The 25,047-nt window shown below is 48.4% G+C and overlaps 1 protein-coding gene and 1 long non-coding RNA gene across 2 annotated transcripts; both read right to left on the minus strand.

The window, feature by feature from the left end:
* Window positions 1-2,484: 2,484 nt before the first annotated feature.
* Window positions 2,485-21,511, minus strand: LOC127566808 (uncharacterized). Its single transcript, XM_052009325.1, has 10 exons — window positions 21,374-21,511; window positions 14,552-14,699; window positions 14,103-14,179; window positions 10,042-10,137; window positions 8,480-8,560; window positions 7,861-7,953; window positions 7,256-7,351; window positions 4,589-4,684; window positions 3,888-4,003; window positions 2,485-2,603 (listed from the first exon to the last, which is right to left on the minus strand). Exons 1-10 carry the CDS (start codon window positions 21,501-21,503, stop codon window positions 2,514-2,516), a joined length of 1,023 nt encoding a protein of 340 aa, XP_051865285.1. The 5' UTR covers window positions 21,504-21,511; the 3' UTR covers window positions 2,485-2,513.
* A 5-nt stretch (window positions 21,512-21,516) lies between these two features.
* LOC127566809 (uncharacterized) lies at window positions 21,517-24,685 on the minus strand. The gene is made up of 3 exons (XR_007955799.1): window positions 24,552-24,685; window positions 24,138-24,214; window positions 21,517-21,601 (listed from the first exon to the last, which is right to left on the minus strand). It is a non-coding gene; the product is annotated as an uncharacterized LOC127566809 (long non-coding RNA).
* Between the last annotated feature and the right edge of the window lie 362 nt (window positions 24,686-25,047).

Below are 25,047 nucleotides of genomic sequence, written 5' to 3' on the forward strand. Positions count from 1 at the left end.
GAGCTGTTAGGATGAATGGCCTGTCTTGTGACCAAAATCCTTCTCATTTGCTCTTGCTTCTGCAGCCATTACAATTCTAATAGTAACACACCACAGGTTAATTCTGCCTTGTTCGGTCAATCCTGTTTCTAACAGGAAATACACAGACTGAGAACAAAGGACTCTTCATACAGGCCGGCAGGTAACATTTGGTGAAAAATAAGCAACAGAGATAAACACGAAAACAAGAGGAGTAAGTGGGATGGGATGGGATGGGGAGAGAGAGTCAGGGAGTTTCCATGGCAGTTTGAGCTGTCGGACTGAATGGCCAGTTTCTGCACAGAGAATTATCAATAATTCTCTCTCACTTCTCTCATTGCAGTTCCATTGTCCCTTCCTCCCCATCACATTCCTGTCCCCATTCCACAAAAACTCACCTGGTGAATCTGCCCTGTTCAGCTGTCATCACTCATGACTGGAAACTGAAGGAGAACAAAATCGCTTCCATTTCAGGAGCACAGCTACTGGTAAAATGTCACAGAGGCAAACAGAGCAACAGGTGGAAATGAGAAATGAGAGGGGGATTGGTAGAAGGGGAGCAGGAGAGAAAAAAAAGAAAGACAGAGCAGGTGGAGAGACAGTGAGAGAAACGGGTAGACAACGTGATCAAGAGATGAACATGGAAGCAAGGGGGGGGTGAGTGAAATGTGGACAGATCATAGAATCATAGAACAGTACAGCACAATATAGGCCCTTCGGCACACCTTTAAACCTCTCCTGACTATCTAACCCCTTCCTCCCACATATCCCTCGATTTTAAATTCCTCCATATGCTTATCTCGCAATGTCTTGAATTTGACAAATGTATCTGCCTCCACCACCACCCCAGGCAGGGCATTCCATGCCCCAACCACTCTCTGGGTAAAAATCTCCCTTGAACTTCCCACCCATTACTTTAAAACCATGCCCTCTTGTATTGAGCATTACTGCCCTGGGAAAGAGGCGCTGGCTGTCTGCTCTGTCTATACCACTTAATATTTTGTACATCTCTATCTTGTCTCCTCTCATCCTCCTTCTCTCCAAAGAGTAAAAGCTCTAGCTCCCTTAGTCTCTCCTCATAATGCATACTCTCTGAACAAGGGAGCATCCTGGTAAATCTCTGCACCCTTTCCAAAGGGAGGGAGAAAATTCAAAAGAGGGGGTGGTGCGAGGAGAGAGACAGGGAGGGAGGGAGGGAGAGAGAGAGAGGGAGAGAGAGAGAGGGAGGGAGGGAGGGAGAGAGAGAGAGGGAGAGAGAGAGAGGGAGAGAGAGGGAGGGAGAGGGAGGGAGGGAGATGGAGGGAGGGAGAGAGAGAGAGGGAGAGGGAGAGGGAGAGGGAGAGAGAGAGAGAGTGTGAAAGTCTATGACAGTTTGGGGAATGAGACACGATTCTCCCAGTTTCCCAATTTGCTCCAAGTCTCATTCACCCATGATCCCTGTGCTGATTTCAGCCATAAACTTCACATCCTGGTTTGAAATCCACCCCCCCCCCCCCCCACCATGGTCGCCCCTACCTATCTCGCAATCTCCCTCAATGCTTTGAGTGTTTGACGATCTGAACCCCTCTTATTCTGACCTCTCGATTATCCAGAAATTTAGTGGCTTCGCACATGATATTTTTGCCATCAGATGCTGAGGCCCCAGATGCTTGAGGCACAAGAGACTGCAGATGCTGGAAGCTGCAGCCAAAAACAAATTGTAGGGGAACTCAAAGTCAGAGACCAGGTCAGTATTCAAAACTATAGTTCGGGAGCACAGAGATCAAAACACAGGCGACATCAGGGCATTAAATAAACCCATTGCTGCAGGAACTCAGCAAGTCAGGCAGCACCTATGGAGGCAAAAGGATAGACAAGTTGCAGGTCCTGACCCTGCATCAGGACCCCAAGCCTGACCTGACTATCAGTGCCACCACCAATGTTTGTGTCATCCGTAATCGGCTGAAATTGTTCTCCTTCTTCAGCAAGTTATTTGAAATATGTGTGGAGTTATCGTGTGTCTTTATTGCATGACTTTTAATAACACAGATAAATGAACATAACACCACAGCTGAAGTAAAACAGAAACACGTCCTTCATCAACACTACTGTGTACTAGCACATGCATCCGAAATACAGAAGAAATACAGAGACACATTCCAAGAGCACAAATGTGTCTTTCATTGCTTGGATTAAACCATTACATTCAATCATTGAGCATTAATCAAAGCTGTAGCCAACAGACTGAAAGAGCAACTTGTTTCTCAGTAACGTGTTGAAGATACAGAAGAATGACGACAATTTTTTACCTTGGATTCCCCACCACCATCACACCTCCCACCACAACACCCCACCAGCATCACACTCTCCCACAACACCCCACCACCATCACACACTCTCACCACAATACCCCACCACCACCCCCACACACCCACCACAACACCCAGCACCACCTTCAACCCTGCAATCCATCATGCTGTGGGACATTGGGTGAGCACAATCCAGGATCTTCTGCGTCAATTCCTTTCCCTCTTCTTGTGTTTTCTCCACTGTTCACCTTTTGCATTGGACAGGACGTACTTGCAGGGAAGCTGCTCCATCAACACCTGTGGACCGGAGGGTCGATGGTGAAGGAGGAGCATTGGTGAGAAATCTGCACAGTGTAGGGTTCATGTCCCAGAGCAGGACAGCAGACAATCCCTCCCCTCATCACCCACAGTATCGAGCGCTTAACACCCAGAGGTTCCTCCCCTCGAACACCAAGAACTACATCCCCTAAACCCCAGGAGAATTTCATTCCTTCCAAATCAGAAGATTCACATACGTCATAAATCACTGTTCACCTGTCCCCCCACCCATGGGAATCACCTCCCCCCACCCCAGGGGAATCCCCTTCCATGCTAATCACCTTGTCTGCAGAGCAGGGGAATCAGGGACGGGAAGGTGGGGCGGCGGCCGGCAGGGACTGTGGGGGGAGGTGGCAGGGACCAGGGGAGCGGCAGGGACCAGGAGGGGACAGCAGGGACCTGGGGGCAGCGACCGGGAGGACGACACAGACTGGAGGGGGGGGTGACTGGATGGCAGGGACGGGGGGGGGGCGGCGGGTAGTAGGGACGGGGGGGGGGGGGGAGAACGGCAGGGACCAGGCGGATGGCAGGGACCCGCGGGGTGGGCAGCGGGGACTGAGAGGGACTGCAGGGTCCTGGGGGACAGGGACCGTGGGGACGGCAGGGACCGGGGTATGACAAGGACCAGGGAGATGGCAGGGTCCGGGGGGGGGGGGATGGCAGGAACCTGGGGGGGGGATGGCGGGGACCGGGGGGGGCCGGAACTGGATGGTAGGCACCCGGGGGACGGCAGGGACTGGAGGTGACAGCCGGCAGCAGGGACGGGGGGGGGGGGGCGGGGACCGGGGGTGTACGGGATGGCAAGGACAGGGGAGCAGCGGCCGGCAGGGACCAGGGGCGATGGCAGGGACCAGGAGGACGGCAGGGACCATGGGGCCGTTGGGACCAAGGGGGACTGCAGGGTCCTGAGGGACGGCAAGGACTGGGGGAGGGAACGGCAGGGACCTGGGGGATGGCAGGGACTGGAGGAGATATCGGGGACTGGAGGGGACGTCGGGGACCAGGGGGAGACGGGACAGCAGGGACTCAGACGTTGAAGGATACTGACTGTGGAAGGGAAACAACATTAACTGTGAGTGGCCAGTCAGGAGCGGCAGCGGCTCCTCGCTGGGGAGTGACACTCACCATTCACCAAGGATGTGTGGGGTTCGCTGGTCACCGGGTTGGGAGGGGGTGTCGCCACTCACGGGTGGGGAGCTACAATCACTGCCACACTAACCAGAATTTTCACACTTTGGAACAAATATGGGATAAATCCCTTACCTTACGGAGATGCTCCTTCATCTCCTCGGAGATTTCCTGGTTGTTCTGCCCAATGTACAACACCTGGGCCTCGCGGATCATCTTCTCACATTCCTCCACTGTCGGGAGCCCCTTGACTGGAAGGTGGAGAGAAGTCTTCAGTCACACCTCCACCTGAGCAGTGCCGGAGGCAACAACACCCACAGAGTGGTGGACGGAGATGGGAGTGTTGGTGGAGCTAAGATTGGAATCCCAGCCTCATCTGTTCCAGAGGATGCAACACACCATGAGCTCAGAACAAGCGGAATGGGGCTGGTATGAGTGCAGGAGAGGAGTTGGAGAGGGCCGGGGGCGAGGAGGGGCTGGAGGTAAGAGGGCAGGAGTGATGGATCAAATCCTAACCATCACAGGATCGGAATCACCGGCCCTCAGATATGAGATGGAGAGCTGGTCAGGTGAGGGAGGGAGGGTCGGGGAGTAGGGGTGCAGTGAGGGTGCCGTGGATGGAGGAGATTTACAGACGGTGACAGCGAGGATGGGCTGTGATACTTACACAAGGAATGTGAAGAGTTTATGGAGGTTTCTCAACACTGTGGTCTTATTTGCTCTTGAATATCGTGGTTGGCCCACACAGGGTGATACTGGGCACCCACTCTCACTGAAGAGCCGCCCCCCCCCCCCCCCCCCCCCCCCCACACACACACAAACACAAGATGTCATACCTGAGCAAGTCTCTCCCTTTGGGGCAGGGGATGAATCCTGGGTGGGTGCTGGAGTTGGTGACCCTTTGTGATCTTCACCTTTGGAAATCTGCAGATCTGGAACAAATGAAGAAACACGAGAGATCGGCAGAGGTTAAAGACCGAAAGGTGTCATCAGGCTGGGACAGAAGCTGGGGAATGGAGGACTTCAAACTGTGGAGAAACCTCCATGACCCAACGACACTCAGCCTCCCTCCACTCCACAGACTTTCCCTCCTTATCACCGGTCCCTGCCCACAGTGCAGGTCGGGATGAACTTCAGGGACCGAACACGGAGAGCAGCATTCCTTTCAATGATCCCCAGCACTGTGAACCGAGCGTGCAGACCCTGCTGGGTCGCTGTTCAAACCCGGACCAGGTTCTCCCGTTGTTGCACTCTGGGGTTCCCGACTTGTGTCCCACTGTGGATCTAGAAGAGAAATGTTGTGCGTGAGAAAAGGATAAAACACTGCTGGACCAGCTGCTGGGGATGGAGAGATGGGAGGGAACATCATGTGCAGAGATGTTAATGATCGACCAGTGTCAAACAGGTGAAACCTCCAAAGCCAGTCACACCATCTTACCACATTATTCACACCTCCTTCTTCACGCAACCCTCCTCTCACATTAGGTCCCAGCCCTCATTCCTGACCATCCATCCCTCCTTCCTGAGGCACTAAAATCCCTCTCCTCAACTCTTCCTCTCTCCACACATTTCAACCCTCTGCATTCACTCCATTCTTCTCCTGTCAGTCACTCCATCCTTCCCTCCTCATTCACCACCACACTTTCACCTCAGTCGTTTTATCACAGAAACCGGGAGACACATACAGCTCACGCCAACGCCGACCAGTCTGTACCCATCCGTTTTCATCTCATTTTCAAACACTTGACCTGTGGGCTTCTATGTTGAGGTGCGGCAAGTGCTTGTCAAGACGCGTCTCAAATGCTGCCGGCGTCTCTTCCCCCACCACCCACTCCGGCAGGGGAAGGCATTCCAGACACTCACGGCTCTCTGGGTGAAAATGCTCCCCCGTCACATCCCCTCCAAATCTATGTCCGCCCTGATCAGTGGACATCTCTCCAGCAGTCTACCCCACTAATGCCCCTCATTATTTCATGGACACACAAGGGATTCTGCAGATGCTGGAATTTGAAGCAAAACACAGAAAGTACTGGAGGAACTCAGCAGGACAGCCAACATCCATGGTAGGAAACAGATAGTGGATGGTTCAGGTGAGACCCTTCATCAGGACTGGAGAGGAAGTGGGCAGAAGCCAGAAATAGGAAGGTCAGGGGAGGGGGAGAAGCACAGGGTGTCAGGTGGTAGTGATTCCAGGTGAGAGGGAGGAACGTAGGAGGGAGAGGGAGGGGGAGATTTAAGAAGCTGAGAGGTGATAAGTAGAAGAGGCAAAGGGCTGAAGAAGGAGGAATCTGATTGGAGAGGGCAGTGGACCATGGAATAGAGGGAAGGAGGTGGGGAATAGGTGGGAAGGTCATGATGCGGGGGAAAGGGAAAGAAGGGGAGGGGTCACAGGAATGAGGGAAGACTAAGGGGGAGGGAAGTGATGCAATAAATCTCGCTGAAGGGGGTCACCCAATCTGCGTCAGGTCTCACTTTATTTATCGCATCCGCTGCTCCCGGTGCAGCCTCCTCTCCATCGGTGAGACCCGACGCAGATTGGGTGACTGCTTCGTCGAGCACCTTCGCTCCGTCCGCCGCAAAAGCAAGGATCTCCTGGCGACCAGTCACTTCAATACAACGTCCCGCTTCCACCCCGACATGTCCATCCATAGCCCCCTCTACTGCTATGCTGAGTGCAGACGTAGGTTGGAGGATATTCGGCCTCGGCAGTCTTCAACCTGATGACCTCAACATCGATTTCTCTAATTTCCGGTAACCAATCCCCTCTTCTCCCCCTTTTTACCTCCCCCTTAGTCTTCCCTCATTCCTGTGGCCCTCTCCCCTTCTATTCCCCATCTCCTTGGGGAATGTCCATCTATTTCCCAACTCCTTCCCTCTGTTCCATGGTCCACTGTCCTCTCCTATCAGATTCCTCCTTCTTCAGCCTTTTGTCTCTTCTACTTATCATCTCCAAGCTTCTTAAATACCTTCTCCCCCACCCTCCTACCCTCCCCCTCACCTGGACTCACCTAGCACCTGCCTGTGTGTGCTCCTTCCCTCCCCCACCTTCTTATTCAGGCTTCTGCCCTCTTCCGTTCCAGTCCTGATGAAGGGTCCAGTGGTTCCTCCAGCACTTTTTGTGTGTGTTGCTCACTATCTTATGCACAGTTTTATATATCCTTCCTGCAGTCACTCCAAATCCACCCCACCCCCGCCCCCCACCGACCACTTTCATTCCTTCGGCCACCAACCACCAGGACTCAGTTCTCCTGCTCTGTCTGCTGACCTATCTCCACAGACTTCTGGACCAGTCTCCGTCGAAGGCAGGTCATTCCAGAGAAGCACACCAGCCTTCCCAGAGACCTCCAGAACTTCTGAAATTGGCAGTGGGGGTAGAACTGATTTCAGCATTCACGCCCCGCTGAAATGCACATCTAACAAGTGAATCATAGGCAGCAGCGTTCCCTTCGATGATCCCGGCTACAGAGTTGTTCATTGACCCCACAGTCACAAGATATTGGTACCTGAGGGGGTGTCTCCTGCTGGGACAGAGGATGATTCCTGGGTGGGGTCTCCAGTTGATGATCTTTTGAGCTGATCCTCTGTGTAAATCTCTGGGTCTGGAATAAAGCAGAGGCATGGGAGAGTGGGACCACTAACACAGGTCATTAGGCTGGGGCAGGAGATCAGGGAATGGAGGACTGGGTGTGTAGAAACCAACAAACAGCCTCGCTCCGTCCCTTTCTCCACAGCCGTCATCCCATTTTCTGTCAACCCTCCTCATTAATCTGTGACCGACATCCCCGTTACTCTGCCCCTCGCTGCTCGGACATTCCACACCACTGTCTCCAACACCCACAGTGGCTGAATCCTCAGAGCCCACCAATGCCAACCCCATACCCCGACCATGTTCATCACTCCACGGTCCAAACTGTCCACAAAATCCCAGCATTGTCCGATGCCCTTTGATGCTCCAACCCTTCAAAACCTGCCTGTTACCCCAGCACTTTATGCCATCTAACTTTGCACGGCCAACTACACTGGACATCCAGCAGGTGAAGTGTGCATGAGGATCACTTGCCGCAGAGGAAGAAAGATTGAATGATCCCAGAGACATAAGGCTTGGTACCTGAGGATGTGTCCCCTGCTGGGACAGAGGACCGTTCCTGGGTGGGCTCTCCAGTCGATACTTTGGGATGTTCCCTTGTGGAAGTCTCCGTGTCTGGAATAAAGGAACAGAAATACATGAGAGTGGAAACACATAAGTAGGTCATTAGGCTGGGACAGGACTTCAGAAAATGGATGATTGTGTCTATGGGAAAAAAGAGTGGGTGGGGAAACGTTAAAGAGATTAAAAACAACTTGAGCAAATGCTCATCGTAGAACTTGACTTCAGAGAACAGGAGACACCTGTCTCGGACTGCACTCATATGTAACTGGTGTCTAACCTCACAATGCAAACAAGACACAATCACTGAATACAGTCGATGCCTCACTCCCTTTCCCTCTCTCATTGGTGTCCATCCCTCTCAAACAATAACTCCAGACATCGTTCCCAAATCATTCAAACCCCTCTCCACAATCCTCCACCTCTCTGTCATTTCCACATTCACATTCATTTCCCTCTGTAACTTCACCCACTTCCCTCACTCCCTCCACCACACACCCCTCAGTCCAGTTAAAGTTCCAGGATTGAAATTTGGTGAGACCGTTTCAACAGGCCCTAGAAGTAACATTTGAGATTTTACCTGGTGATGGAATTGTGGCCAAATTCTCAGCGGTTTCATGTTCTGTCCCCTTCTGTTCACGAGTTGGTGTGGACCCTGAATCTGTGATAATGCAGGGACACATGGTGGGTGGAGGAAAAACCTGGAGGAAACAAACAAGCTGCTCCTTCTGATCAGAGACGGCAGAGAATGGCCCAAACCAGCCTATGCTTATACTAACAAATTGCCATTGCACTCCGATGTTGATGTCTCCTCAGAATCCCACAGAGTGGTGGGTGCCTGGAATGCGCTCCCAGTGGTGGTCATGGAGGCAAATGCAGCCCACACCCCACCACATCAGGACCCATGTCACTCCCTCCCACCTCCCTCCGCCCATGACATCTCAATCCTCGTCCTCCTCCTGCAGTCAATTCATCCCTCACCCCAAGGATGATCTGACCCTCTCACTGAAGTCATGTCACCCAAATCTCCTTGGTCTTTCCAACAAGTGTGTGCGGAGGTGACTGAAACCCTCTCTGCTGAATCTCTTCATTCCCGATCCCTCAGTCAGTCCAGTACAGTTCTCCTGGATACAACATCCTGCAGTCCTGAGTACTGACCCCACTTCCCTCTGTCGTTGTACATAGAACAGTACACTATAGCACTTTGGCCCATCATTTATACTGAACCAATGAAACTGGTATTTAAATGCCTAACCCAACTAATCCCTTCTGCTGGCACAATGCCCACATCCCTACATTCTCTGCACATTGATTTGCCTATCTCAGAGCCCTTGAAATGCCTCTATTGAATTTGCCTCCATTGCCACACTGGCAGCGCATTCCATGTACCCAGCACTGTGTAACAAAATTACTTCGTCCATCTCCTTTGGATTACCCTCTCCCACCTTAATACATGCACTTTTGGCCAACCCAAGTTTGACCAACCTCTACTGATAGCACGTGCCCTCTGATCCAGACAGCATCCTAGTAAACCTCTTCTGCACCATCTCTGAAGCCTCCACATCCTTCCTATAAGGAGTGACCAGCATTGAATGCAACACTCCAGATGTGCCTGGTCAGAGTTTTGTAAAGCTGCAACATAACTTCCTGACCATTGAACTCAGTGCCTCGACCAATAAAGACAAGCACATTACTCGCCGTCTTTCCCAACCAATCAACTTGTACGGCCACTTGCAGGAAGAAACTCACATCATCCACATCACTACACCTGTTCAGCTCATCCTATAACCTTCTGTCACCACTCACCCCTCTCTCCTCAGACTCTCCTGGTCCATCCCACTGCCGTTGGATCATCCTGGTCTGACCCATTCCCCTCGGACCCTCCTGGTCCGCTCTTCTCTCAGAAGCTGTCGCACTGCCCTCTCTGCTCAGACCGTCCCCGAGCTGCTCCACTCCCCCCGCACCGTCCCAGATTCCTTGGATCCATCTGCCTTGCTCTCCCCTCAGAACCTCCAGGCCCCCTCCCTGCACCCTCCCACCCACCTACCCTCACTCACTCCCAGACATCTGTTGATTCTGGTTTAATCTCGTAAATGGAAATTTTGTTGAAAAGACCAATTTAGCAATCCCCATGACTGATACCTGTGCTTGTAGTTGGTGTCGGGATCATGCACAAACTCTCCCTGGGTTCAGGTGCTGCTTTTTCCATGAGATCCTGAGTTGATGCAGATGCTGGATCTGCAATAAATAGAGACACGTGGTGAGTGTAGGAGAGGAAACAATTGACCGGCTGGTTGGGAGGGAATTAAACTCCAGAAAATGACTGAATATCTAAATAAAACTTCATATGCTGGCAATCAAAACCTAAAAGTGAAAATTCTGGGAATACATATCAGGTCCTGCTGCATCTGTGGAAAGAGGAACGGATTTAACATTTCAACTTGGAGACCCTTTGTCAGAACTGACTGATATCAGACTAACACATTCTGCGCTGTCAATGTGTCATCAGTCTCCAATTACACCCACTCGCTGAGTCATTGCGATACCCTCACCGTCCTTCTGTCACACTTTCCTCAGTACCTCCATGTCATTCCCGTCCACCAGAGATGGACGGCACTGATCTCAATACCAGGAAAGGTCGACGGGGGAGGCAGAGAGTACAGTGTTTCCCTGTGGCCATTTCACTTGAAAACAAGTGTACTGTTTTGGATACCGTTTGGGGGGCAGGGAAGAGGCTGGCTGTTCAGGAGAAGGCAGCAGTAGCCAGGGCTGTGACACTGGGGCTGCCGCTGAGGCTCAGTGTGGAAGGGTGAAGGCGGACAGGACTATAATGATTGAAGGCTCAATAGTTATAGGGGCAGACAGGAGATTCTGTGGCCACAAAAGAGACTCCAGGATAGTGTGTTGCCTCCTTGGTGCCAGGGTCGAGGATGTCTCCGAGTGATTATGGAATATTCTCAAGGGGGAGGGTGAGCAAAATGTCTTTGTGCACATTGTCATAAATGACATGGGTTGAAAAAGGGATGAGGTCCTGCAGAGTGAAGTTAACAAGAGGTTAAAAAGCAGGGCCACAAGGTTAGTAACCTCTGGATTATTCCCTACGTCACATGCTTTTGAGGGTAAGAATGGGAGCATATGGCAGATGAATGTATGGGTGAAGAGGTGGTACAAGGGGCAGGGATTCAGATTTTTGGACCACTGGGATATCTTCTGGGGAAGGGGTGACCTATACAAGAGAGACAGGTTGCACTGAACTAGAGGGGGACCAATATCCTGGCAGGCAGATTTGCCAGTACGATGAGAGAGTTTTAATTTGAATTGATAATTGGGTGGTATCCATCGCAGTGTTGAGGCAGATGGGCAGGAAGTTGGTGCAGAATTCAATGACATTAAGTTCATTAGACAAGACAGGCGGCAGCATGGCAGGAGCATGAAAGACCGTGGGATTAAATTGTATTTATTTCAATGCAAGCAAGGTGAAGCAGATTAACTCAGGACATGGATAGATATGTGGGACTGGGATATTACAGCCATTATGGAAACAGGGCGGAGGGAAGACATGACTGAGATGTAAATATTCCAGGGTACAGGTGCTATAGGCAGGAGAGTGGTGGAGGAAAGAGAGGAGGGGGAGATGCATTTCTGATTAAACACTGGATGACGAGGGATACTGAGACTCAGATCAGGAAAAAGGAGGTGGCATGGGTCAGGTTCAGGCAGCAGGGATCAAGTGAACCCCTGGAGTACAAGTGATACAGGAGCGTACTTAAGGAAATCAGAAGGGCAAAAGGGGGACCTGAGATAGTTTGGGCAGAGTAGATAATCATAGACAACATAAATAGCACTGCCCTTTCAATAGTCTTGATCATCACCTTCCCCGTCCCACCAGCACGGCCCACTCCTCATCCCATCCATTCCCCTCAAGGAGATTTGTGAAGGCCTTTGGTTCTGTGATGCCCCTAAGGAAGGAAATCTTCCATCCCACAACCTAACTCCAGTTTCACACTGTCACGGACAGTACCCGATCACAAGGAATACAGAGCAGACCACAAGTCCCCTGAAGCTGATCATAGATAATTTATGCTGGCCATAAAAATTCTGTTCTGGTTCCCCATAAATCTCAATTCCTCAATCTTCCAAACATGTATCTATCTCCACTTCAAATATCGCTAAAGATCTGGCCTCCGCCATCCTGGTGGACAACAAATTCCAGAGATTCACTACCATCTGAGAAGAAATTTCTACAAACAGTTTTATTTCTCAGGTCCCTTTTTTGTAACTATGTCCTATGTTTGAGACTCTTCCATGGGTGAAAACATCTCAACATCTACCCTATCATGCCCTGTTAGGGTCTTACATGTTTGAATAACTTTACCTCTTTCTTCTAAACTGAAAGGAATAGAGAATAAAACTGTTTTGCTTCTTTTAAAAGGACAATCCTCTCATCCCAGGTAATGGCCGAGAGAATCTCCTTTAGACCTTGGACAATAGAGCTCCTGCCTCACAGGTCCAGCTACCTGGATTCAATCCTGATTTCTGATGATGTCTGGTGAGAAGATGTACATTTTTCCTATGACCACGTGTGTTTCATCTGGTTTCTCTGGATCGTTTCACATCCCAAAAATGTTTGGGTCACTTGCTTAATTGGCCCCTGGCAGAGGGGAAAGAGGGGTTTCCCGTTTCAGCTCAGGGTGAGAGGGAGAAGGGGATGGCTCATTATGGGGTGGAAGGGCTCGGTACGGGGGGAGGAAAGTTGGTCGTTGCTCAGTGCCCAGGGAGGGAGGGGTGGGACAGCTCAGACCTATGGAGGGGGAGGAGGGGATGGCTTCATCCCAGGAGAGCTGGGGGTGGGCAGCTGGCATCATGGCTGGAAGCTTTTTTCCACTCACTGTGATCAGAACAGTCAGGCACAAGAGGGGGTAGGTGCATATGGCTCAGCTTGGTGTTCAGTGATCGTGTAGCTCTGATCATGGAGGTCTCACCAGTCAGTCACAGGGTGGGAGCAAGTGTTAGAGATCAGACCAGCAAAATGAGGTTCTGAAATGGCTGCTCAGACCTGGGACATGCGGAGCCGAATGAGGTGATCACTGACCACAGGAGGGGCAACGGGCTGGAATATTCAGCCTGTTGTGTGTTTTATCATTTGGGATGTCCCAGAATTTCCCAACAACACTCAACACGTTAATGAGGAATGGTGACCTACCTGCACAATAAACCTTGTTACAGCAGAGTGTCAGTTTCAGCCAATACACAAAGTAACCGCCGCAGTTTTTGATCTTGATCTGCTAGTTTGTGTGGCAGTTTTTTCCATTCCAGGTGAAACAGACGGTCCTGGTAACCTGTCCCTTTCGCACACTGGGATAGGCACCTGGAATGAGGTTTATAAACGCTGTAAAATGTACCCAGTCCCACAGTAGCGCAGGGAATGTGAATCTGGACCCATTGTAATGCAGTGGTTCACAACCCATGGTCCGGTCCAGCCTCAGTCAGTGGTGAGCTGCAGCTCTCACCCTCCCCACCCCACCCTCCCCGCAGCAGCATCTGGTTCCCTAGGCCAGCTCCTGCTGGCGAGGCCTTGTGGGTCCCCTGCCTTTGGACCTGAAACACACGCCCTGCCCACCATGTCCTTTGACACCAGTGAAGCCAGGCACATGCTGGCCCACTGTTAAATATCTCCAAAGGTATTCAGGGACATTTGCAAGATTTCAAAATATTCAAAACGGTAACAATTACTGTGTTGAACATAAATATGATCAGGACTTACAGAAAATGAAAGTTAAAATAATTGCAACATGAAAACTAAGAGGCCGATTTAAATTTAAACATTAAATACTTCTGTTCAACATTATATTCACTTATTAATTAACTCATGAACCATGGGTGCCCTGAGATGTGCACAGCTCCCTGGCAGCTGCTCCTCGACTGAAATAAGTGGAGCCACTGAAACACCACTGGGTCCAATCTTGAGCGGGATCGACAGGCAGATCCAGAGCCCAACTACCTGGAAATTCCAGGAAGGTGACGTTCCACTGTCAGACTCCATGAGGATCCAGGGATGCAGTGTGGTTTGAGTGACTGTGGGGAACATTTCTCAGGGAGATTGGGCTCTGTGTCCGTGTGAGGGGAGCTCTGAAGAGATGAGCCATTGGTCTTATCTTCCTAGTAGGATAACCAAACAGCACTGTTGTAAACTCTGACCCTACCGTTTAACCAGCCTGGACTGAGCCTAAAGCAGCGATGCACTGGAACAGCCGTCTCAGGGATCCTCCATCCACCGGAGCTAAAAAAAAACAACCGAAGAAACACACTCTGAACTGAGGGTTTTCATTCACTGAGAGACAGACCAGAAATTAGGGCCCATTCCATTTGCTCAATATTCCCAATCACAGGTATCCCCCTTTGTTCTTTGTACCATTCTATCGATCATCAGAATCTCATTTTCTGTGAACAGACTGTGAGCTTCCCTCTTCTATATTAACTCCCTGCCCCATCACTGTGACTGATGTTCCCAGTCTCCCTGCACCCACTCCCTTTCCTATTACTGTCATTGATGACTCCGGTCTCCCCACACCTTCCCTGGTCATTCCCCCTGTTCTCCTATATATCTACTGCCTCATTGACTAATATCACTGTAATTATATCCACACATTACCTCTTAAATCTGTACCATCCTTCTGTACTGCTTTTATCATTCATGTATTTTTCATTAGAGCACTTAGTGCGGGAACAATCCATGCTCCTCCAGGGCTGATCCAGGATGGTGTGGGTTACACACGGGTCACCGAGTGCAGAGTCTGCGGCTGAGGGACAGAATGATATTCGGTGTTAATGTCAAGTTCAGCCAAAGTCAACCAGCCTCTTGTCAACCCCCCCGCCTCCACCGACCTCATTTGTACTCTCTGAAATAAGAAGCTCACTCACATAAACACTCACTCTGTTTCATGGTTCCAGCTCTTCTTTGTTCTTTCTTGATAAAATCATTGAATTATGCGGCATAGAAACAGGCCATTCAGTCCAACTCGTCCATGCTGAACATTGGGTACCCCTTCCTACCAGTCCCATCTCCACCTCGTCCATAGCCCACTTTGCCGAAATGATGCAAGTGTTCAGCGAAACACTTAATTGCTGCCAGCAACCCAGCTTCAAACACTCACTGAGGCAGTACCTTCCAGGTATTTACTGCTCTCGGGGTGAATGTCACATGCCCTCTCGATGTCTTCTCCTTAATTCAACATGTACGGAAAGGTTTCCTGCATCCACCTTGTCTGCTCCCCTTATCATTTTATATACCTTGATTATATCCCTTCTTAACCTCCTCTGCTCCAGTGAGAATGGACCTCGCATCTCCATACTCTCCTCATAACTGAAAAACTCCATCCCAGGTGACATCCTGGTGAATTGCCTCTGCAGCACAGTCACCTCCTTCCTATAGTGTGGTGACCAGAACTGCACACAATACTTCGGCTGAGGTTTGACCAAGGTTCATAAAGTTCTGTATTCAGTGCCTTGACTAATGAGGGTCAGTATCTCATATGTATTCCTAATGAGCCGACTTGCCACCTTCAAAGATCAATGTTCCTCAATTTTCCCTCAGACCCCATCATTCATGGCCTATGTATCAGCCTTATTAACACCCCAAATCTTCATATCACATTTATCTGGACTAACCGCTATCTGCCATTTCTCAACCAATTTCACCAGCGGATCGCTATCCCAGTATTCTGGAGATACAACAGATTGTGCAGAGGCTGGAATCTGGAGCAACACACACAGAATGCTGCAGGGACTCAGCAGGTCAGCCAGCAATGATGGAGAGAAACAAACGTGTCGATGTTTTGGGTCGAGACCCTTCATCAGGACTGCAAATGAAGAGGGCAGAAGTCGGCTTATTGTTTATTTCCCTCCATTGATGCTGCCTGACCTGCTGAATTCCTCCGTCATTTTGTGTGCATCTCTCTGCAGTCTGACTACTTCCCACATCATCAAGGACTCCAACAAGCTTCGTGTCATCTGCAAACTTACTGATCCCACCTCCCACGTCTACATCCATTCATTCACCTGCATTTCAAAGAGGTTTATGTTGCTTTGATTTAACCTATTCACTCTCACTCGATTATTTTTGCCATCAGTGTACACTTGATGATTAATTTACTGCAGTCAATTTATCGATGCACGTCTTTGGGACATGGCCAGGAACCAAGTGTATGGGGCACACACGCAGTCACACGGAGAACATGGATAATCCACACAGGTCAGGATGGAACTCAGATCCCCGGATCTTTGTGCATCAGTCCCCCTCCTGCTTACACACTGTGTTTACACAAATCGATCTGCTGCAGAATGGGTTGCATTTATATTGAAAATTTTAAAAAGTGCAAATGTCAGAAATGAAGATAGAAAATGCTGGGAACACTCAGCAGGTCCGGCAGCATTTGTGCAGAGATAAAGAGAGAGAGGGTGACTTACTGTTTCAGTTCAAGGACACTTATCCAAAATCTCTGGCTGTATTGTACATGTTAATGACCTGCACTGGAAATGCGGGTACTGCTGTTATGCAGGGAATACATCAATTGAATTCTGTAGTACCAACTCACACAACCAGAAACCAGGTGCCAAATGATGTGTTCTAATGACATGAGCTAAGCATCAGCACACAGAACACTCCCTCGGACTTCTTGCAGAATAGACAGGGATTCTGCTTCATAGAGAAACCTTGGTGGAGTAGCACCTCCTCACTGCACTGTGTATTAGTCTGAATTTTCTGCTGGGGTGTCTGGGGTGGCAGCCACAGTGAGGTGGCACAGAGTGAAGTTGACAGCTGTTTCAGAATGGAGAGAGGCCGCAGTGGATGTGGGCTTTGTGGGTGTGGTAGAAGCAGAGGCTGGAGTCATTTTTCACTAAAATGGACTTTGTCTTTTTTTGTTCTAATTGTGACCTTACTTGTAAAAATTGTGTTTAATATACGTTTTTGTTTTTTTCTTGTGAATGCAGCTTACATGATGCTACGTGCCTGCGATGCTGCTGCAAGTAAGTTCGTCATTGCACCTGCGCTTTCATGTATTTGTGCAAATGACAATAAACTCGACTTTGACTTTGTGTGGAGGCAGAGGAAACCAGGACTGTGGATTATCATCATGACTTTTCGGGTGGACTCTGCTGCTAATACTTTAATGCAAGAGGCTTGTGTGATGAAAGCGATGAATTAGGGGAACAGATAGGCATGTGGGTGAATGAGAGTAGCCATGATTGAAATCTGGCTCAAAGATGCTGAGAGGCACTGAGGAACATGCCTATTTCAGAGCTTCAGAGCAGATGAATAAAACAAATTATAGGAGGTGGCAGACTGTGTTGATATTGCCTCCTGCTGTGGGTAACAGGAGAAATTGGTCTGTCTGGTTTCAGGGGACTGGAAACAAATACATCCTGCAGCCATTTAGCACCAAATTGTGACTGGATTCATGTTGGTTGTGACTGTCCTGCCCCAACGTGACTTACGATCAGAACAACATTAGGCAAGGAGTATATTGTATAACTATCAGATACAAAGGTACAACCTTGCAGTAGGCTTCCAAAATTGTTTATTAACCCCAAGATAATTAGACCTGCAGGAACACCTGATTTTGGTGAAATATCCTTCTGTGACAGAACATTGCCAAAATAATACTTTTATGAAATCAACTTAATTTTGTTTCAAAATTGAAGTACTGAAATGTTTGAATGTCTGTTCAGGTCCAAGCTCCCCAGATAGATCAGTTGTTATACTATGAGTTAACATGACAGGATTCTGGATTGCTTCATAGTTCTGCACTATTAAGTGTTGCTCTGGGATAGTGGGGTCACCATAATTACCCTCAAATTAGGCAGGAAGAAGAAACCAGGATGGTTCGTGAGAGAACTGCACCAGACTCATGCTGCTGCCCAGGTGCTTCACTCCCAATAATTTCCCAGACAAAGCTGCAGAGGATATTCACCAGGGTGTTGCCTGGGATTGAATGTATCAGTTACAAGGAGAGACTGGAAAGGCTGGGCTTGTTTTCCCTGGAAAAGAGTCAGCTGATGCCAGGTCTAATGGAGGGATATAACATCATGAGGTCCATATACATTGTAGTAGAAAGCTTTTCTCCCATGGCACAAGTGTCTTAGACCAGAGGACATAGGTTTCAGTTGAGAAGTACGAGCTTTAGAGGGGATCTAAGGGAGAATATTTTCACCCAGTGGGTGGCTGCAATCTGGAACACACTGCCTGAGTAGGTGGTGGAGACAGGTACTCCTTGTACATTTAAGGAGGACCAGACAAGTACTTAAACTGCCAAGGCTTTGTAGGCTACGAAGCAAGTGCTGGTACTCGAGAATAGTTTATGATGATCAGCATCTGTTGCAGGGTGTATAATTAGAATTAACCAAAGAGGCCATGTGTGTTGGACTGAGATAGAACATCCATGGTGAGTGGCAGACCCCCACGATCATCAGAGGAAAGCACAAGTGCAAACATGCTGACAAGTGTCTGAGCTGTGTAAAGGTGCCATGCGAATGATGGCTGGGGAGTTCAACCACCCTGTCACTCATTGGGACAAGACCAGACGGAAGGGAAGAAAAGGATCTGAATCTTGGAATGCAATCAAGAGCGCAGTCTTTGATCAGCAAGTAGCAAGCCCAAGAAGAGAGGTGGTAGTTCTGGACACACTGAGGAGATGAACCAAGCAAAATAGAAAAAGTTTACAGTGAGAAAGTGTGCAGAGGCTGAAGATCCAAAACTGGGGATAGACCAGATTGACTGGGCTGAAATAATCAAAACTGGACTGGATCCAGTGACTTGAAGGTAACTGAGAGCAGTGAGAGAGAGGACAAATCTGTTCCAATTTGAAATGGGCTCACATTCAAAATGTCCATGTATGCTGATGAATGTAGAGGTGGGTGAAGCCATTAGAATTGGTTTATTGTGGTCACATGTACTGAGGTGCAGTGAAAAGCTTGTCCTGCACACTGTTCATACAGATCAATTCATTACACAGTGCAATTGAGGCAGTACAAGGTAAAACAGTAACAGAATGCAGAATGAAGTGTAACAACTGCAGACAAAGTGCAGTGCACAGATAGACAATCTGGTGCTAGATCATGACAAGATAGACTGAGAGGTCGACAGTCCATCTTATACGAAGGATCTATTCAATAGACTTATAACAGCAGTTTAAAAGCTGTTCTTGAGCCTGGTGGTACTTGCTTTCAGGCTGTTGTATCTTCGAATCGATGGGAGAGGGGAGAAGAAAGAATGTCCGGGTTGGGTCGGTCTCTAATTACGCCGGCTGCTTTACTGAGGCAGCAAGAAGCATAGACAGAGTCCATGGAGAGGAGGCTATTTTCTGTGATGTACGGCGCTGTGTCCACAACTCTCTGCAAAATTCTATTGCTCACGGTCAGAGCGGTAGCCATACCAATAAGGAGATGCCAAGTTCAATCACCAAAAACTAATAACTGCAGAATGTCTGACTGGATATAAAAGAATCAGGAGTGAGACTAAAAATGAAACTGTGAAGCCAAAGTTTTCATTGAAACATATTCCAGCTGAAATGAAATGCACCTTATAATGTTGGATTGGTAATGAAAGTGGGTCCTGTTAGCGACCATCAGTGGAGGTGAAGACACGTGCAGAGATCTCAACCACTAGCTTGAATCTGCCTTCATGTAAGATGAGGATGATACTGGCACACAGGATGTAAAGTTACAATAAAACTGACAAAGGATCTTTAGCCTGAAATTCTATCTCTTTCTCTCCCCACATTGCTACCTCACCCGCTGAGTTTTTCCAGCATGAAGGTTGCAGCATTTTTACATTGGATAACCAGTCCCTTAAAGGGAGGGAATGGGGCAAGTTCTATTTCCAGTGCTCCTTGTATGCCGGTATGACACCATAGGACTGGGAGTTCACTGATGTGGTATTGTCATTGGAACATTAGGACAGTTCAGATCAAGTGACTGAAGGTCAGCCAGTCAGACATCGGTTTCAGGAAATCTGTTGGAAAATACTTTGATGTGCCTCTGTTCGAGTGGTATAGGTTAATCGATGACATTCAGCACAGATCTGTGAAGAGCGGTTATCTTCCACAAAGTTAATTGATTTTTTTTGAGGAGGCAAGGCGGGAAGTTGATGAGTACTTGGCAGAACAGATTCTGGCCATATGGCAGATTGATCTAAATGCTTGACGCCCACGGTATTCAAGGTAAAATGGCTTGAGTTTGAAACCTACTCTAGTGGAAGAACATTGAAGTTTGTTCAGAATGTCAGTGAATTAAGTGATTTGTCAGGTGATGTTCTGCAGGGATCAGTAATTGGCCCTTTACTTTCCATGGAATATGCAAATGATTTAGAATTTAATATTGAAAATGCATCTAAAGATGATGACATGATGTCCTGATGACACCGACATTATTTGTTTTGAGGAAGAAAGGTCTACAAGGAAGATACCGTGGACTGGTTAGATATAAACAAAAGCAGAAAATGGAATTACTTCTGGAGAAAGCCAACGAAATGAACACAGGGAGGTCATAAAAAGTGAGGCAACACAGGAGAACTGCAGCATAGCAAGTGTAGCGGGACAGAGGGGTCTTGGAGTGCAACTCAAAGGGTCACTGAAGGTAGCAGCAGGAGGTGCATAACTTAGTTAAGATAACTACTGGCCATGGCATGGTGACACAGTACTTAGTGTGACTGTCTCACATCTCCAAGGAATGATGCATGATCCTCACCTCGGCTGCAGGCAGCGCACAGTTTGTTTGTTCTCCGATCGATGGCCTGGGGTTCAACCCCTCCACCCCACCAATCGACCCTTTCTCTGATTTCCTCTGACATCCCAATGAATCTTAAGCAGGTTAATTGAACACTGCAAATTACTTATCAGTGTCTGTTGATTTTAAAAAGCTAAAGGTAAGTTGATGGGAATATATGAGAATTAAGAAGTTGCAGGGCTGCAGTGAAATAAATGGGGAGGAACGGGATTTATGGGATAGAACGGTGCGGACTTGCATTATCCCAATGGGAAGAATGGCCTCTTTCAGTGTCTAATAAGTAAGACGTGCACAGAGTGCAGGAGCCGGGTATTCATGGTGGAATTGTATAAATCACGAGTCTGTGCACAGTTCTGGTCAAAATACCACAGGGAGGATGTGATGGTACAATACAGGGTGCAGGATACATGTACAAGGAAGTTGCTCAGACTGGACAATTATAGCTGAGGCAGACACTCTCTTGCTTGGAGCTATTATATTTAAACAGAGGAGACTGACCTGTATAAAGGCCAAGGCAGGGTACATTGGAAGGATCTACTCACTTTTGCAAACACAAAGGCCTGCAACTGGGTTCAGATCGGGGTGAGGGAGAACCAAGCAGCGGGGTCCATTGTGTGTACTGACGACTCCGGACCTCCCAGAATTTCCCACCACCCTTCAGATCTCTGTGTTAATGGGAAAGGTGACATACCTGTACAATACACAGTGCCATCACTGAGTGTCGGCTTCAGTTGATACACAAAGTAATCAGTGCACTTTCTGATCCTGATATCTAGGTTCTCATGGCAAGTGTCGTCTCCTTTCCCGTGGCTTCCATACATGTTGGCTCCATTCCCGTTGCTCTCATCCCCGCTGCTTCCATCCCCGATGAAACAAACTCTCCTCGTCACCTCCCCCTCTGTCGTGGTGGGATGGGAACCTGGAATGAGGTGTATAAATATTACAAGTTGTATCTGGTCCCACGGGGATTGTGATTCTGGACCACTGTAAAGCAGTGGTGCACAACCCATGGTCCAGTCTGGCATCAGTCAACGATGAGCTGCTGCTTTCACCTCCTCAATCCCAACTACAGAAGCTGGTCCCTGAGACTGGCTCCTGCTGGTGAGGCCCTGTGTGCCCAGGGTTTGGACAGGGACCCAAGCCTCACTCCTGATATACATCAGACAGCTGGTGAAGCTGCACCTCCAGGTCAAACACCCATAACTATTTCAAAAAGCTTTGCTTCAATATTAACAGCCATTCACAGTTTAGTATTTATTCAAAGCTGATTAAAATTAACCATGTTATTAAAATAAACATGAATAATCGACTTCCTAAGGCTAGCTCCAGTTGCTGAGGCCTTGTTCCTCTCCAGGTTTGTTCTGACAGTCAGTGAAGCCACTCCCCAGGCTGAGCAGAAAAGAAAATCAGAAACCATCAGGATTCACTGACATTCAGATATATAGCGGCCTTGAAAACATACTGAAAACATTGTGGTGCAGCCGTGAAGGTTCTGCCACCATTGGATACTGAGGGACTGGGCCATATGTAACAGCCTCTCAAATGTTTCTCTGATGCAGTGTTGAAATATTAAGGATGTTGATATATCGTAATGGGAGGTATTGAATTGCTGGATACAATGAATGTTGATAACGACATTCCTAATTGTATTTACTGAATATATCACAAAATATATGTCATCATCCCCTCAGTATTAATCAACAAGCTTCAAAACCTGGGCCTCTGGACCTCCCTCTGCAACTGGATCCTCAACTTTCTCATCAAGAGACCACATTCAGTGCAGAACGGTAACATCTCCTCCTCACTGACAATCAACACAGGCGCACCTCAAGGATGTATGCTTAGCCCACTGCTCTACTCTCTCTACAGTCATGACTGTGTGACTAGGCACAGCTCAAATGCTATCTAGAAATTCGCCCTGACACCACTGTTGTTGGCAGAATATCAAATGGTGACAAGGAGACATACAGGAGTGAGATAGATCGGCTGGTTGAGTTGTGTTGCAACAAAAACCTTGCCACAACATCAACAAGACCAAGGAATTGATTGTGGACTTCAGGAGGGGTCAGCATTGAAAATGGTGAGCAGCTTCAACTTCCTGGAGATCCTCTGGGCAACATCTCGGAAGATCTATCCTGGGCCCAACACATTGATGCAGAGGATCGTAGACTCAGTCATCTTCATGACGGGCACAACACTTTCCCTTCCATCATAAGATTTCCGAATGTTCCATGAACACTACATCATTATTCCTCTTCTGCACTATTTATTTATTTTTGTAACTGATAGTAATTTTTACGTCTTGCACTGTACTGCTGCAACAGAACAACACATTTCACAACATATCTCAGTGAAAATAACCCTGATTCTGAAGGCATGCCAGCAGCTCTACTTCATTTGGAGGTTGAGGAGATTTGGTTTGTCACCAAAGAGTCTTGCAAATTTCCACAGATGTAGAGTGAAGAGCATTCTGACTGGTGCATCACGGCGTGGTCTGAAGGCTCCAATGCACAGGTTTGCGAGAGGCTGCAGAGGGTTGCAGAATCAGCCAGTTCCATCACGGGCACAACCCTCCCCATCATTGCCGAAATTTTCAAGAGGCAACGGCTCAAAAGGCAGCATCCATCACTGAGGACCCTCACCACCTGGGACATGCCGTCTTCTCATTACCACCATCGGGTAGGTGGTAACGAAGCCTAAACACCCACACTCAACAATTCAGGAACAGCTTCTTCCCCTCTGCCAGCAGATTTATGAACAGTCCATAAACCCATGTACACTACTTTGTTATTCCTTTCTTTTTTGCACTACTTATTTTATTTGTAATTTACAGTAATGTTATGTCTTTGCGTTGTACTGCTGTCGCAAAACAACAAATTTCACGACATACAAGTCAGTGATAATAAATCTGATTCTGATATTTGGGAAATCAAGAAAACATGTTAAAATTAATGAAAACTAACAGAGTCAAACAACTGAAATATCAATTTAATAATAAAACTAATTGCAACACAAAAATTAGAAAGCACATTTCAAATTAAATACAAATAATACACACAAGAATTAATTAATTCCTACACTTTGAACTAAAAACTGCATCCCTTTAATGTAGCCCTATTACATGCTGAATAGTGGGTGCACTGCGACACCCAGCTGTCTGGCAGCCGTGCCTCCACTGCAACGAATGGAGCCACTGAAACTTTACCAGGTCTAATCTGGAGCGGGGTCAGCGGGTGGATCTGCAGCACTATTGCCGGGAAACTCTGGCAAGCCCACACTCCACTGTCAGACTCCATGAGGATCTGGACCAGAGCATGGTTTGAGTGACTGTGGGGAGAACCTCTCAGGGAGTTTGGGTTCAGTGTCCACGATAAGGGCCCCCTGAAGGTATCTGTGTTTTCAGTCTGACTCTTCCCAAAAATAACTGAATCACACTGCTGTAAACTCTGACCTACCGTTTAACCAGCCTGGGCTCTTCCCAGAGCAGCGACCCACTGGGATGACGGTCTCAGGAATCTTCCGTCCACCAGAACTGAAATAACAATCAGAGAGTCAGCTCCTGAACTGAGGGAGCTTATTCAGAGCGAGAGAGATCAGGAATTGGGGCCGATTCTGTCTGCACTCTGTCCCCATCCTGCCCCCTTTCAATATTCCCCCAATGCCAGCTAATCTTCCTCTTATTCTCGGGCCCTGTCTTCCCTTGTTCTCTCCCTGTCACTTAGTACGTAGAATGTGTGAGCTCCCCGACCCCTGTAGTTACTCACTGCCTCATTGTGCTAAAGGATGATCTAGTCTTCCATCAATTCCCCGTCCCACACCCCTCACTCTCCCTTCAGACTAGATTTGAAGCAATTATTTCCTCACATTACCTGCTGAATCGGTACCATCCTTCCTTCAGATTTTTGTCAGACATCCATTGACCGTTTGTGCTGGAGCAGTCCGTGCTCCTCCAGGGCTGATCCAGGATGGTGTGCTTCACACACGGATCACCGAGTGCGGAGTCTGTGACTGAGGGATGGGATAATGATCAGTGTTAGTGCAATGTTCACCTGGTGTCAATCAGCCTCTTGTACACCTGCCCCACTCCCACCATCCCCGAATCACAGGTAACATCAGTTTTACTCTCCAACCACAATCCAAACCCCAGAATAAATGCTGGAAACGGTGGACCATTTCAAATCCTGGCTCAGATGCACAGATCGACCCGTTATAGAAAAGCTTGCATTCACGTGACACCAACCAAACCTTCTGGGTGTACTGGAGTCTGTCAGTGAACTGGGCCCGGACTGTGACTGCTGCTGTAATGCAGGAGGCCCAGTAATCAACGTCTGCTGAGCAGGCTCCCCCAAACTGCACCCTGATGCC

The sequence above is a fragment of the Pristis pectinata genome, chromosome 45 (assembly GCF_009764475.1).
Source record: "Pristis pectinata isolate sPriPec2 chromosome 45, sPriPec2.1.pri, whole genome shotgun sequence".
NCBI lineage: Eukaryota > Metazoa > Chordata > Chondrichthyes > Rhinopristiformes > Pristidae > Pristis > Pristis pectinata.